Source organism: Dermatophagoides pteronyssinus, unplaced genomic scaffold, assembly GCF_027571235.1.
Source record: "Dermatophagoides pteronyssinus isolate colony J.1.1.1.1 unplaced genomic scaffold, Derpt_VIB-CSIC_2022.12 sq0009, whole genome shotgun sequence".
In the NCBI taxonomy this organism is placed as follows: domain Eukaryota; kingdom Metazoa; phylum Arthropoda; class Arachnida; order Sarcoptiformes; family Pyroglyphidae; genus Dermatophagoides; species Dermatophagoides pteronyssinus.
The window spans coordinates 189,361-204,698 of NW_027461533.1; the positions used below are offsets into that span (position 1 = coordinate 189,361).

Sequence of the window (15,338 nt, forward strand, 5' to 3'; positions counted from 1 at the left end):
TGTTAAATTTTAATAAAAATCGATAATTATAAAATTAAACAATAATTATCATGCATGCATAATGATTGTACATTATTTTTTTAACGATAAACGATATAATAATTGCGAAAATTTGTTATTTTGCTTTCATTAGGAACCTAATCGCTAACCAGTGATAATTTACGATCAAAAAACAAAACCAAGAAACAAAAAAATGTTGTTCAAACTTAAATCCTTTTTATATATGGCTATGAAACATATTGTCAATGATCATGGTACCAAACATTATCGTCTTATGCATTCGATTGAAGTTATTCATTTTATTTATTTTTTTCTACGAACATGTTTTCTATATTTAATGTTTTCGGATCCCCAACAATATCCATTCTATCAATATGAATATGTTGCAGCATATTTTTGGAAATATCGTCAAATTTTAAATAGATTTTTTGTTATAATTTTGGCATTATTTGCATTTATCGGTTTGTTAGGGGTTCGAACATTTTATTTTCAACGTTCAGATCAGCTTAGTTTTCAATTACTATATGATTGTATTGTTTTCAATACTGATCAATATTATCAAAGTTTAGATAGTGAAGAAAATTTGGAAATCAAATTATCAACACGTTTCAATCAATATCGACAACAATTTGAACGCGATCATCCATATTTATCAATGATAAATCCTTTAGCTAATCGTTTGATTTCATTTCGAGTTTGGTTAGATTCATGGTTACAAATGGATCGTATTAATCGAGAATTATTTGAAAAAAATAATCGTATGCTAATATTTCCAAATTCACCAATCAAAGCACGTAATCATGAATTATTGTTTATATTTCTAAGTAATATTTTTGGTAATTTCTTTCAAATTGGATTCCGTAAGTGTTTTATTTTTGATGTTTTGATGCTGATGTGGTTATTAATCTTTATTTTATCCACTTCAACAAAACAAAAAAAAAAACACTAAAAGAAATTGTTGTTGCAGTTTCGGCTGTTGTACTTCTTCCGCAATTATATTCACTAATAGTGGTTCAAAATTCGATATTATTAAAAATAGCATTAATGATTGAATCAATAATGATGGTTTATACAATGGCAACATTAGTACAATGTGCACTATTATTATCATGTTCAATAATAGGATCATATCTAATATTTAATGGTAGTATTGATGATTTGAATCAAAAATTTATTGATATTTTAAATAAATCAAAATATCATGGTCATCAAATCAATGTAAAGGATTCAAAACAATTAAGATTTTATCTAAATGAACATACTAGACTATCATATTATGTTATTTATACGGATAAAACAACATGGAGTGAAGCATTATATTATTATGCATTAATCAGCATACCAATGAATGTTGCATTAATGTGTGAATTGATTGTTGAAGATATTATACCAGAAACAAGATTTATAATTATATTTATTACAGCAATACATGCTGTAACCGGATCATTTCCATGTATTCTATTCGCAAATATGTCAAGTAATTTCCATGCAATCAAAGATTATTTACCAGCAATGCAATTACAATTAAAACGTTCAACACATCTTCGTTTGAAATTAAAATATGATGATCTTTATGAACGATTATTAACGGGCAAAAAAATTGCCTTTACATTTGGTTATTTGGGTGATTTAACATTTCGTGGCCTGTTTGAAGCATTATTAGGCTATATTGCTGCATTCTTTTTAATATTGAAAATCTATATGAATGAACAACAAATCAACAATCAACAGGTTGACACTATTAATGAATGACCTTCAATTTTATTTATGTAACCATTTTTTCCCCTAAAACATCATTGAGATAATTTAATACAAAATAACAATTCAAACCCTCACCCACCATAATTATTGGTTAATGATTAAAATTTTTTTTTAGTTTGTTGATCAAATCGAAATTGAAAAAAATTGATCATTATCGATAATAATCGATAATAAAATTTCGAAACAAACAAACAAAATTGAACAATTATCATTACTGTTAAATATAAATAATTTATATTAATTTTATTATTATTATCATTATTACAATAAAAAATTAGTTTTTTTTGCATAGAAAATTGTTCAATTGATCCAATATTTGCATGATTTTAAACAAATTTTATTTTGAATTCAGAAATAAATTGAGTTTTTTTATCGATAATTTTTTGCCTAATGACAATTTTGATATTCAATTTTTTTTTTTGATCATTAATCGGTGAAGCATTTCATAATAAACTATGATTTTTTTTTTTTTTTTTTTTTTTTTTTTTTTTTGAAACTATGATGATGATGATTGATGGTGGTGATAATCGATTAAATTGGGTTGGAAGGAAAAAGAGAAATTTTTCTTTAGTCAAATTGTATCATTTTTAGATATTTCTTTAAGATTTCACAATACGCATGCTCACAAGTGTTGTAATTTATTTTAATTTATATTATTTTTTAAAACATAGAAATTTACAAAATACTAATTAATGCAAAAAAAACAAAACAAAATTTAATAGAAACATTCATTTTTATTGATCTGTTGATTGATTAATTTGATGTTCATCCATATAGAAACCAAGTATGAGAAAAAATGCAACAAAATAACCAAAAAATGCTTCAAACAGGCCACGAAATGTTAGATTACCCAATGTACCAAATGTATGGGCAATTTTTTTACCATGAATCAATCGTTCATAAAGATCATCATATTTTATCTTTAAACGTAAGTGTTTTGATTGTTTTAATTGTAATTGCATTGAAGGTAAATGTTTATTTAATTTATGAAAATCATATGATATTAATGCTAATAACATAAATGGTATCATACTAGCAATTGTATGTGATAATGCTATTAATATAAATAATATTATTGCTTTAGTTGGTAAATCTTCAACTAATAATTCACAAATAAATGTAACATTTATGGGTATACCAACTAATGCATAATAAAATAATGATTTACTCCAGGTATTTTGATCACTTTCCATTAGATAATATGTTAAACGTGTATGTTGTTCCAATATAAAACGTAATTGTTTTAAATCTTTAATTGTTATTGGTTTACCATTATTATAATGTGATCGATTTAAAATTTTTTGAAAATTTTCATTAATTTCATTCAATTCAAAATGATAAATTATTGATGCAGCTATTATTGTACATGATAATAATAACATACATTGTAATAATGTTACTGCATTAAAACCAAATATAATTTCTTCAATTATAATTCCCAATTTTTTTATCAATGAATTTTCAGTCAATACAAATAGACCTGGATTTACTATTGTTGCCGCAATTATATAAAGGATGACTATTTTATAATAAAAGTAAAATCAATTGTTGTATTAATCGATTGATTGATTGATTGAATGGATGCTAAATAAAAATCTACTTACCAAATATAATTTGTAAATAATAATTAAGATAATTAGCAAAAATTACAAACATTAATACACGATTACGTCCTTTGATTGGTGAATTTGGAAATAATTGCATACGATTATGTTTTTGAAATAATTTTCTATCAATATGATCCATTTTTAACCATGAATCTAACCAAACTTTTAATGAAACTAAACGATCGGTTAATGGATTTATTATTGATAAAATCGGATGATTGCGATTGAATTGTTGACGATAATAATTATAACGTGTTTGACATTTGATTGCAATGTTTTCATCGGTATCTAAACTTTTCCAATATTGATCAGTATTATAAACAATACAATCATAAAGAATACGAAAACTAAGCTGGCTAGGATCTTGAAAATAATATGTACGCATACCCAACATACCATCCAATACAATGAATATTAAAATAATTAGAAAAAATTTATTAAAAACTAAACGATATTTCCAAAAATAACCCGAACCATAATCCCATTTATATAATGGAAATGTTTCTGGATCCCAATACATTAAACCGATGAATAATAAACGTGCAAGCCAAAAAAAATACAAAATATTTTCCAGATTATGTAACAAACGAAATTGACGGCTACCATATTCTTCGATGACATGTTTCATAGCACTATACAATAATGTTTTGATTTTGAATAACATTTTTGTTTTTGTTTTTTCGGGTTTGTTGTTGGTTAAGTTCAACTGTTCAATATGAAAAATTCTTAACAAATGAAATGAAATAATAGGATTTCTAATCTAATGATGATATTTTTTCTTTTAAATATTTTTTTTAATCACAAAAAAAATTGATCGTTATTCGATTTCGAAATGATCATTTTTTTTTTTTTTGAAAAAACGAATCGATTTTTTTTTGCAAAAGAGGTAGATGGGAGAGAAAAAATGAATGAATGAGGTAGATAAGGAGGAAAGTGATGATTTTTTTTTTGAATTTAATTTTGCGCATGATCAATTGTTCAATAGAAATGTTAATTATTGATTGATTTGATGTTCATTGATATAGAAACCAAGAATCAAGAAAAATGCAACCATATAACCAAAAAATGCTTCAAACAGGCCACGAAATGTAAGATTACCCAAAGTGCCAAATGTATGGGCAATTTTTCTACCCGAAATTAAACGTCCATAAAGATCATCATATTTTAGCTTTAAACGTAAATGTGTTGAACGTTTTAGTTGTAATTGCATTGCAGGTAAATGTTTATTTAATTTATAAAAATCATATGATACATAGGCTGTTGTTAAAAATGGTATTAAACTAGTAACAGCATGTATTGATGTAATTGATACAAATAATAACATTGTTTTGATTGACATATCTTCAACAATTAATTCACACATTAATGTTACATTGATTGGAATACCGATTAATGCATAATAATAAAATGCCTGACTCCATGTTGTTTTATCACTATATAATATATAATAGGATAATCGAATATGTTGTTCGAAAATGAAACGTAATTGTCGTAAATCTTTTCCGGTAATTGATTGTCCATTACGTGTTTTATTTAAAATTTTTTGAAAATTTTTATCCATTTCTATCAATTCAAAATGATAGATTAATGATGCTGATAATATTAAACATGATAATAATAATATAGATTGTATTAATGTAACATCATTATAACCAAATATTATTTCTTCAATTAATATTCCTAGTTTTTTTCCCATTGAATTTCCTGTTAATGCAAATAATTCCTTATTAACTATTAATGCAGTTATAATATAAAGGATGGCTATTGATATTTTTATTTAAAGAAGATTTTCAAAAAAATTAATTAAAATAAATTCAAAAATTTATATTTAAAAAAAAAATACTTACAATATGTAACTTGGGCAAAATAATTACAATTATCAATGAACAAAATGAACATTAATGCATAGTTACGTCCTTTGATCGGTGCATATGGAAACAATCGCATACGATTATGTTGTTGAAATAATTTTCTATCAATACGATCCATTTGTAACCATGAATCCAACCAAACACGTATTGAAACTAAACGATTAGCTAATGGTTTTATCATTGATAAAAAACGATGATCATGGTTAAATTGTTGACGATAATGGCGAAAACGACGAAATTTTTTAATTTGAACATTTTCATCTGAATCACGACTTTTCCAATATTGATCAGTATTGAAAACAACACAATCATATAATACTTGAAAACTAAGTTGATCGGAACGTTGATAGAAAAATGTTTTCAAGCCTAAAAAACCACCCAATACAATAAATATGAGAATGATAAGAAGAAATTTATTAAAAATATAACGATTTTGCCAAAAATAACCCGAACCATAATCCCATTTATATAACGGGAATGTTTCTGGATCAAAATACATTAAACCGATGAATAATATTCGTCCCAACCAAAATAGATAAAGTATTATATCGAAATTATGTAATAAACGATATTTTCGGCTACCATGTTCTTCACAAATATGTTTCATAGCATTATACATTAATTTTTTAATTTTAAACAACATAATTAAAGAAAACAAAGATATTACAAAATAACCAATATGTGTTCAAATAGATTGAAAATTACAACAAATAATGTTTGATTTGAAAACGTTTGACGTTGTTTTCATATATAGAATAATAATAATAATGAAAAACTTTTCAAGAAAAATAATGATACTTTTCCCAATAAATACTAATGATTATTTTTGTTTTGAAAATATTTCTTTTTTTTTCATTAATTTGTTTATCATAAAAGCGAAAAAAAATCGATTGTCAATTGCATTTGAAATGATTGATCGAAAATCGATTGGAAATGGAGGAAAGGGATATTAGAATTGGAATTTTATTGATGTAACCCCTATTCCATAAAAATAAAGGGGAAAAATAAAAGTTACAAAATCAAAGGTTGAGGAAAGGGATATGAAAATTGTGGAGATTTTTTTTTGAAAAAAATATCATTTTCATGTCATGCGCATTTATAAAATTTTGTAATTTTTTTAAATTAAAAGAGAAGTAATGTGGGGAAAAAATGACAAAAATATCGAAATTGAAATCGAAAACAAAAAAAAAAATTAAACTTTAATCAATAATTAGAAAATCAAACAAAACAGACAAAAAAGGATGATCAAAGAATATGGTTTTTCAATTCAATAGAATTTTATCCTCTTGATTGACTTTGTTCATTCATATAAACTTTTAATATTAGAAAGAATGCAACAAAATAACCAAGAAATGCTTCAAATAGGCCACGAAATGTAAGATTACCCAATGTACCGAATGTATGAACAATTTTTTTACCCCAAATTAAACGTTCATAAAGATCATCATATTTCAATTTCAAACGTAAATGTGTTGAACGTTTTAGCTGTAATTGCATTTCAGGTAAATGTTTATTAATTGAATGAAAATCATTTGACATATTTGCTAATAGTAGAAATGGAAACGATCCAGTTACACTATGCAGTACAATAATTATAATGAATAAAAATTTTGTTTCCGGTATAATATCTTCAACAATCAATTCACACATTAATGTAATATTGATCGGTATACTGAGTAATGCATAATAATATAATGCATCACTCCATGTAGTTTTATCATTATATAAAACAAAATATGATAATCTAGTATGTTCATTTAGATAAAATCTTAATTGTTTACCATTAATTTGTTGATTATGATATTTTGATTTATTTAAAATATTAATAAATTTGTGATTCATATCATAAAGATTACCATGATAAATTAAATATGATGATATTATTGAACATGATAATAATATTGCACTTTGTCCTAATGTTGAAAATGTATTAAATATTAATATTGCTTCAATTGTTAAACCTGATTTCATTATTAATGAATTTTTCATTAATTCAGTTTGAAAACTTTGTGAAACAATAACGATAGCAGCAATAATAATAATAATATCTGAAAAATAACAATAAAAATTTGTTTTAAAAATTCTTAATTAATAACAATAAACAAAAAAAAAAAAAAAAAAAAAAAAAAAATACTTACGACATGTAATTTGAAAATAATAATTAAAATAATCACTTAAAAATATAAATAATAATACACGATTACGTCCTTCGATTGGTGAATGTGGAAATAGTCGCATACGATTATGTTGTTGAAATAATTTCCTATCAATACGATCCATTTGTAACCATGAATCAATCCAAACTTTTAATGAAACTAAACGATCGGCTAATGGATTTATCATTGATAAAAAACGATGATCGTGTTCAAATTGCTGTCGATATTGTTGAAAACGATCGGATTTTTTCCGTTGAATATTATCCTCGGTATCCATACTTTTCCAATATTGATCAGTATTATAAACAATACAATCATATAATACTTGAAAACTAAGTTTTTTTGGTGATTGATAAAAAAATGTTCGTATACCCAATATACCAAGTATTACAATAAACATGAAAATAATAGTAAAAAATTTATTCATAATTTTACGATATTTCCAAAAATAAGCCGGTACATAATCATATTGATAGAATGGATATTGTTCCGGATCTAAATACATTATTACAATGAAAAATAAACGTATTATCCAATAGAATGATAGTATTATATCAAAACCATGTAATAAACGATATTGACCACTACCATATTCATTGGCAATATGTTTCATTGTATTATATAAAAAGGATTTTATTTTGAACAACATTGTTTCGATTTCTTTGGTTTCGTTTTTGTTTCTGATCGTTTAGATGTTTGATTTTGATTAAAGTTAAAGTTTACCGATCTAAATAAAACTCAAAAGCAGAATGGGAAAATATATATATTCTTTGGAATAATTATTGTTTGAAACGAAAAAACAAAAAAAAAAATTAACAGAGGCAATCATTAGGTATATTTATTTCTTCCATTATTCTGGCCATTAATATCGATCAATTTTTTTTCAAATTTTAAATTTTTCTTTTTTTTTGACAATTCCAATTTCGATTGCAATCATATAATGATTGATTGATTTTTTTTCGTGATCAAATTTTAAATTTCAAAGTTTGTTCGTTTTTTTGATACGTTTTTCTTCATATTGTTTGGTACGAAAATCGAAAACAAAATTTTTTTAATCATTAATTGGATAATCGAATGCAAAAAAATATAATTTGTCAAAAAAAATTCTAATTAACAAAATTATTATAGCGAAAATTAATGATCAATTTTGTTTTGAAAAATAAATTTTTTAAAAAAAATCATCGTTTTTTGTCATTCACTTACGCATTACACATTGCACATTGCGCATGAGTTATCACAGCAACAACAACAAAAATAACTTCTTTTTTTAAAAATAGCTTAAAAAAAGGGGAAAAAACTTTTTCGTTAAACTCCTCCTCCCCCATCAATTTTTTTCAATCGATTTTTATAGAAAAAAGAAAAAAATATATTTCATCGATTAACGATCAATTTGATTGATGGGACCAAAAAAAAAAGAAAAAAAATTTTTATTTTGAATATCAAAATTGTCATTAAGTAAAACAAAAGGTCAATCAATTTTTTTCACTGGAAAAAAAAATTTTCGGTTTGTAGCGTTTTATTACTCAGAAGGTTTGGTTTGCATTTTTCATGGTTAACAGTGTGTGTGTGAGTGTGTGTGAAACATAGTGTAATCATTTGATTACTTTGTTGCGTATCATAAAGATCAGCGAATTGTGTAATAAAAAAAAACAAAAAATGTTATTACAAATCAAAACATTTATATATAGTGCAATAAAACATATTGTTGAAGAATATGGAACTAGTCAACATAATCTATTACATTATTTAGAATATTGTTGCTATATTAATTGGTTAATTCGTGCCCTATTTCTTTGGTTAATGTATATGGATCCAGAAACATTTCCATTCTTTGAATCGGATTATGTTGCTGCATTTTTTTGGAATTATCGTCATATTTTAAATAAATTTTATATTATTATTGGTACAATGTTAGCATTGATTGCAATGTTAGGTATACGAACATTTTATTTTCATCCAATTGATACGGCTAGTTTTCAAGTATTATATGATTGTATTGTTTATAATACTGATCAATATTGGAAAAGTATGGATACCGAGGATAATATTCAACGGAAAAAATCCGAACGTTTTCAACAATATTGTCAACATTTTGAACACGATCATCGTTTTTTATCTAAAATAATGAATCCATTGATAAATTTATTCATTTCAATTCGTGTTTGGTTAGATTCATGGTTAGAATTGGATCAAGTTGATCAAGAATTGTTTGAAAAACAAAATCATATGCGTATGTTTTTATATGCAACCATAAAAGGACGTTCACGTTGTTTATTTTTGGTTATGATTGCTGATTTATTAACCTATGGTTTTCATGTTTTCTTAGGTAAGTGTTTTTCAAAATCATCATTTTGTTTTCAATTAATTATTTTTTTTGTACAATCCAAAACAGCAATTGCCTCTATACCATGTGCAATAATAATATTACCTGTAATATTTCAATATAATATGGTACAAAATTCTTGGATATTAAAATTTACATTCATTATTGAAGTATTATTATTCATACATAATACATTATTATTATTTCAATGTGCAATGTTATTAAGTTTTTCAATGTTAATATCATATCAAGCATTTCATAGTGAATTATCCGAATTGAATCGTAGTTTTTTAGAAATTACTGAAAATTCACGAAAAGGAATCAAACAAATTGGTACAAAAGAATTTACCAAACTTAAATTTATTTATAAACGTCATAATATATTGTCATATTATTTGATTTATCCGGATAAAGATGCATGGAGCCAGGCATTGTATTATTATGCATTGTTATCCATTCCAATCAATGTATCATTATTATGTATTTTAATTATTGAACAATTAACACCACAAATACGAATGATGTTAATTTTGGTTACAATTGTACATGCATTTACCGGTCTAATACCATTTCTAAATACAGCAAATGTATCGAATGATTTTCATCGTATAAAAGATTATATTTTACCATTACAATTTCAACTAAAACGTCGTCAACATTTACGTATAAAATTAAAATATGATGATCTTTATGGTCGATTATTGAATGGCAAGAAGATTTCCTTTACATTTGGTTATCTTGGTGATCTGACATTTCGTGGCCTGTTTGAAGCATTTCTTAGCTATATTGTTGCATTCTTTTTGATTCTTGGTTTCTATATGGATGAACGACAAAATAAACAATCAACATTATAATAATATATCAATTTTAATAATAGCAATTAACACTTTTTTTCACATTGATATTGTTGTTTTTTTAATCACTGAATTAATCACATTACAATAATAATAATAACTAACCCTTTTCAAACTTTGAACTATTTTGAATTATTAAAAAAAAATTTCATCACTGTGTGTGCACATGCGCTTACCAAAATTCAAAAATTTTAATTGAAGGAGGGAAGAAAGTTTTATTTGTCATACTCCTTCCCCACATTCGATGATCGATTTGTTTTTTTTTTGTTCAAATGATCGATATTGATTAATGATCAAAAAATTTTTCAAAAATACAAAAAAAACGATAAAATATTTATATATTTTTCTCAAAAATATCAGTTGTAAATGAGGAAACTTTTCCTTCTTTTTTTTGAAAAATTACTAAAAATCATGAAAATATTTTCCATGGAAATTTTTTATTTTTTTGTAACATTTAAAATTTGTAAATCATTAAAAAAATAAGAAAAAAATTGATCATTTTGGTTTCGGGTAACGTTCATAGTTTATCTGTAATTTTTTTCATATTAAAAAAGAAGAAGAGAAGTTACAAAAAAGAAAAAAGAGAAATTACAAAAATGCTGTTTTACTTTAAACAATTTAATTATTGTACAATAAAATATATTTGTGAACAATATGGTACAAGACGTTATAAACTTTTACATCGTTTTGAATTTTTCTGTTATATTTATCTATTTATACGTTTATCAATAATATTTTTAATGTATTTGGATCCAGAAACATTTCCATTCATGAAATATGATTATGCATCCGAATATTTTTGGCTTTATCGTCATATTATAAATAAATTTTTAGTTATTATTGCAATAATGTTATCATTGATTGGTATGTTAGGTTTGAAAACATTTTTCTTTCACCGTGTGGATACGGCAAGTTTTCGTATTCTTTATGATTGTATTGTTTATAATACTGATCAATATTGGAAAAGTATGGATACCGATGAAAACGTTGCAATCAAATGTCAAACACGTTATAATTATTATCGTCAACAATTTGATCGTGAACATCGTTATTTATCAATGATTAATCCTTTGGCTGATCGACTGGTTTCCATAAAAGTTTGGCTTGATTCATGGTTAGAATTAGATCATTTGGATCAAGAATTATTTGAAAAACATAATCGTATGCGATTGCTTTTATATGTAACCAATAAAGGTCGTATCTATGTTTTACTGTTTGTAATGATGGCCGATAAATTAATTTATTGGTTACATATTGGTTTTGGTAAGAAAATTTTTTCATTTTTTTTTGGTTACCTTTCTTAAAAATCAATTATTTTATAATTAAAAAAAAATAATCAGTAATACCAGGAATACCAGTAGTTTATATAGCATTACGACAATTTTTATCATTGGCTACATTACAAAATTCATTATTAATGAAATTATCATTTTTATTGGAAGCATTAATATTTGCACATGATACATTTGTATTAATACATTGTGCAATGTTACTGACATGGACAATGATTATATCATTTATTGCATTTCATAATGAATTAACTGAATTAAATCGTAATTTTTCGGAAATTTCTCGAAAATCACGTGCTAATAGTAATAATAATCGTATAAGTTTAAAAGAAATATCACGATTAAAATTCATTTATAAACGTCATAATATAATGTCATATTATTTAATTTATCCGGATCAAGATGCATGGAGTCAGGCATTATATTATTATGCATTGTTATCCATACCGATCAATGTATCATTACTGTGTATATTAATCAATGAACAATTATCACCTGAAATACAATCAATATTATTAACATTAACAATTTTACATGCATTAACCGGTTTAATACCATTTCTTACGGTTGCAAATGTATCAAATGATTTTCATCGTATAAAAGATTATATTTTACCAATGCAATTTCAATTAAAACAACGACAACATTTACGTTTAAAATTAAAATATGATGATCTTTATGGACGATTAATGCATGGTAAAAAAATATCCTTTACATTTGGCTATCTAGGTGATCTAACATTTCGTGGCCTGTTTGAAGCATTTCTCAGCTATATTGTTGCATTCTTTCTGATTCTTGGTTTCTATATGGATGAACAACAAAATAGACAACAACAACAACAATCATAATTACACTTTTTTTTCATTAAAAAAAATCGATTCTTTATTTTTCTAACAACACTAATCACTACAGTCGTCCGTCGTTTCGATACAACGACGAACGACATAACCGCGTTGTACGAGGGACGACTGTATTTTAATTTATATTTTCATATCTTTATTAATGTTAATTTTGTCTGTGTGTGTGTATGTTTTTCACAAACAAAAAAAATATTAAAATTTCAACAACAACAACAGAAAAAAAATCTTTAAAAAAAAAGATTTCAATTGAAACACATTTGATGATTGCTTCATTTCATTCATCACCGATCAATTTTGAATAAAATTTTCATTTTTTAAGGGCAAAAAAAAAACTTTTAAAAATTCGGAATCGATAATTTGAATGTTTGTTTTGGATCTGAAAATATTTCCTCAAAGCAAAATCTAAAAACCAAATAATAAAACCATTAAAAGAAATGATTTATTTTTATTTTTTCGTTGCAAAAATCATAATATTTATGCAAATATTTTATTTGTTTGAGACAAAAATTCTTCAGAACTTTATCATTTTGATTTTGGTTTCATGCGTAATCAGACGGCCGGTTACAAAAAAAATAAACTGTTTCATTTTGCTCTGAATATCGGGTAAACAGTAAACAAAACAAAAAATGTTATCCTTTAAATATCAACCATTTTTATATAATCAAATTAATTATATTGTCAATGAATTTGATACAAATCAATATCGTTTTAAACATTTTACATATCTTTTATTTTATATTTATTGGTTTTGTCGATTATCAATCGTTAGTTTAATGTATTTGAATCCGGAAAAATATCCATTCTTTGAATATGAATATGGTGCAAGATTTTTTTGGCAATATCGTGAAATTATTAATAAATTTTTCCTAATAATATTATTAGGATTTTTAGCATTTTTCAATCTGCTTACAATCGAAGCATTATATCTTCGTCCAGTTGATACATTAAGTTTTCAAATCCTATATGATTGTATTGTATTCAATACGGATCAATATTTGGAAAGTTTAGATACAATCGAAAATGTTCAAATTAAAAAATCTAATCGTTTTCAACAATATCAACAAAAATTTCCTAAAAATTATCCAGTATTATGGCAAATATTTCCGAATTTCATTCTGGGAACAATATTAAAAATCCGTGTTTGGCTTGATTCATGGTTAGAATTAGATCATGTTGATCGAAAATTATTTGAACAACAAAATCGTATGCAATTATTTCCACATGCATCATTCAAATGTCGTACAAATATTTTATTATTTGTATTATTGGTTGATCTTTATAATTATATCTTCTATTATATATGCTGTAAGTATTTACCAATTTCAGGAAAATTTCTCAATTTCTAATTAACTCTTTCATTTTACAAAAAGTTTTTATCATATCAATATCAGCAATTATAATACTTAATCAAGGTTATTCATTTGAAATGATGAAAAATTCCCTAATATTAAATATATGTTTAACAATCAAAGCAATATTATTTGTAAATTGTGCATTATTTATGGTAAAATTAACAATGTTAAAATTTGGTCTATTAATTTCACAATATTTAATCTATCATAATAATGTTAAACAATTGAATGATAATTTGGAACTATGTTTATCACCATCATTATTAACATGGCAATCATCAACAACGTCATCGTTATCAGTAACAAAATCTAATCAATGGATGAATATTGGTTGGAAAAGAATTCAAACATTAAAACATATTTATCGTCAACATAATCATTTATCCTATTATCTATTATTTACTAACCAGGATCGATGGAGCCGGGCATTATTCAATATGGTTTTAGTATCGTTACCAATGAATGCAACAGTATTATCTGAATTTATTATCGAACATATGCCCATACAAACACAATTTTTATTCATATTTGTTGCTTGTATACAAGGTTGTTTTGGTCTAAGTCCATTTTTAGCTATTGCAATAATATGTAAAGATTTTCATCATATTAAACAATGGATACCGATCATGCAGTTACGTTTAAAATCAAAAAAACATTCCATACAAATTAAAATGAAATTTGATGATCTTTATGGTCGGTTAATGTTCGGCAGGAAAATTGCATTTTCATGTGGTTATTTAGGTGATATTACATTTCATCGTTTGTTTGAAGGTTTTCTTATGTATCTTTTGATTTTGTTTCTTATTCTTGGTTTCTATGTTCAATCACATTAATCATGTTTAGTTTTTGATTTTCTTGACTTCATTTCATATTACCCCCATCAATTTATTGTATTTCAAATAAAAATAAAAATAAATTTAAAAATTTTGAAAAATTATGGAAATGTTTGCGGAAATTTTCGGAAATGTTTCCGGAAATCCAAAAAAAAATATTGTTAATCAATATGAAACCAAGAACAAATAACGTTTTAAACATTCATTTTTTATTCAAATTTTTATTTTATTTGGTAAAACAACAAGTAAACAAATAGAGTAAAAGAGAGAGAAAGAGAAAAACATTTTCAAATTATTGTAAATTGGATGTGTTTTTGTTTATCAAATGAAACAAACGATGATGATGATGATGATGATGATGAGAAAAATGTTTTTTTGTTTTGTTTTGAAATAGAAAAAAACTTTGAAGAAATTCGACATGAAAATCCATTA

The 15,338-nt window shown here is 24.6% G+C and overlaps 4 protein-coding genes across 4 annotated transcripts; 3 read left to right on the plus strand and 1 right to left on the minus strand.

Moving 5' to 3' along the window:
- The first annotated feature begins 46 nt into the window (after positions 1–46).
- Positions 47–1,834, plus strand: LOC113790868 (uncharacterized). The gene is made up of 2 exons (XM_027340572.2): positions 47–860; positions 953–1,834. Exons 1-2 carry the CDS (start codon positions 194–196, stop codon positions 1,750–1,752), a joined length of 1,467 nt encoding a protein of 488 aa, XP_027196373.2. The 5' UTR covers positions 47–193; the 3' UTR covers positions 1,753–1,834.
- A 4,683-nt stretch (positions 1,835–6,517) lies between these two features.
- LOC113795824 (uncharacterized) lies at positions 6,518–8,201 on the minus strand. Its single transcript, XM_075821285.1, has 2 exons — positions 7,378–8,201; positions 6,518–7,287 (listed from the first exon to the last, which is right to left on the minus strand). The coding sequence occupies exons 1-2, from the start codon at positions 8,042–8,044 to the stop codon at positions 6,518–6,520; spliced, it is 1,437 nt and encodes a 478-aa protein (XP_075677400.1). The 5' UTR covers positions 8,045–8,201.
- Positions 8,202–8,895: 694 nt separating this feature from the next.
- LOC113795821 (uncharacterized) lies at positions 8,896–10,644 on the plus strand. Its single transcript, XM_075821152.1, has 2 exons — positions 8,896–9,721; positions 9,788–10,644. Exons 1-2 carry the CDS (start codon positions 9,052–9,054, stop codon positions 10,570–10,572), a joined length of 1,455 nt encoding a protein of 484 aa, XP_075677267.1. The 5' UTR covers positions 8,896–9,051; the 3' UTR covers positions 10,573–10,644.
- Positions 10,645–11,074: 430 nt separating this feature from the next.
- On the plus strand, positions 11,075–13,002 carry LOC113795819 (uncharacterized). Its single transcript, XM_027346041.2, has 2 exons — positions 11,075–11,835; positions 11,913–13,002. Exons 1-2 carry the CDS (start codon positions 11,169–11,171, stop codon positions 12,707–12,709), a joined length of 1,464 nt encoding a protein of 487 aa, XP_027201842.2. The 5' UTR covers positions 11,075–11,168; the 3' UTR covers positions 12,710–13,002.
- Positions 13,003–15,338: the final 2,336 nt, after the last annotated feature.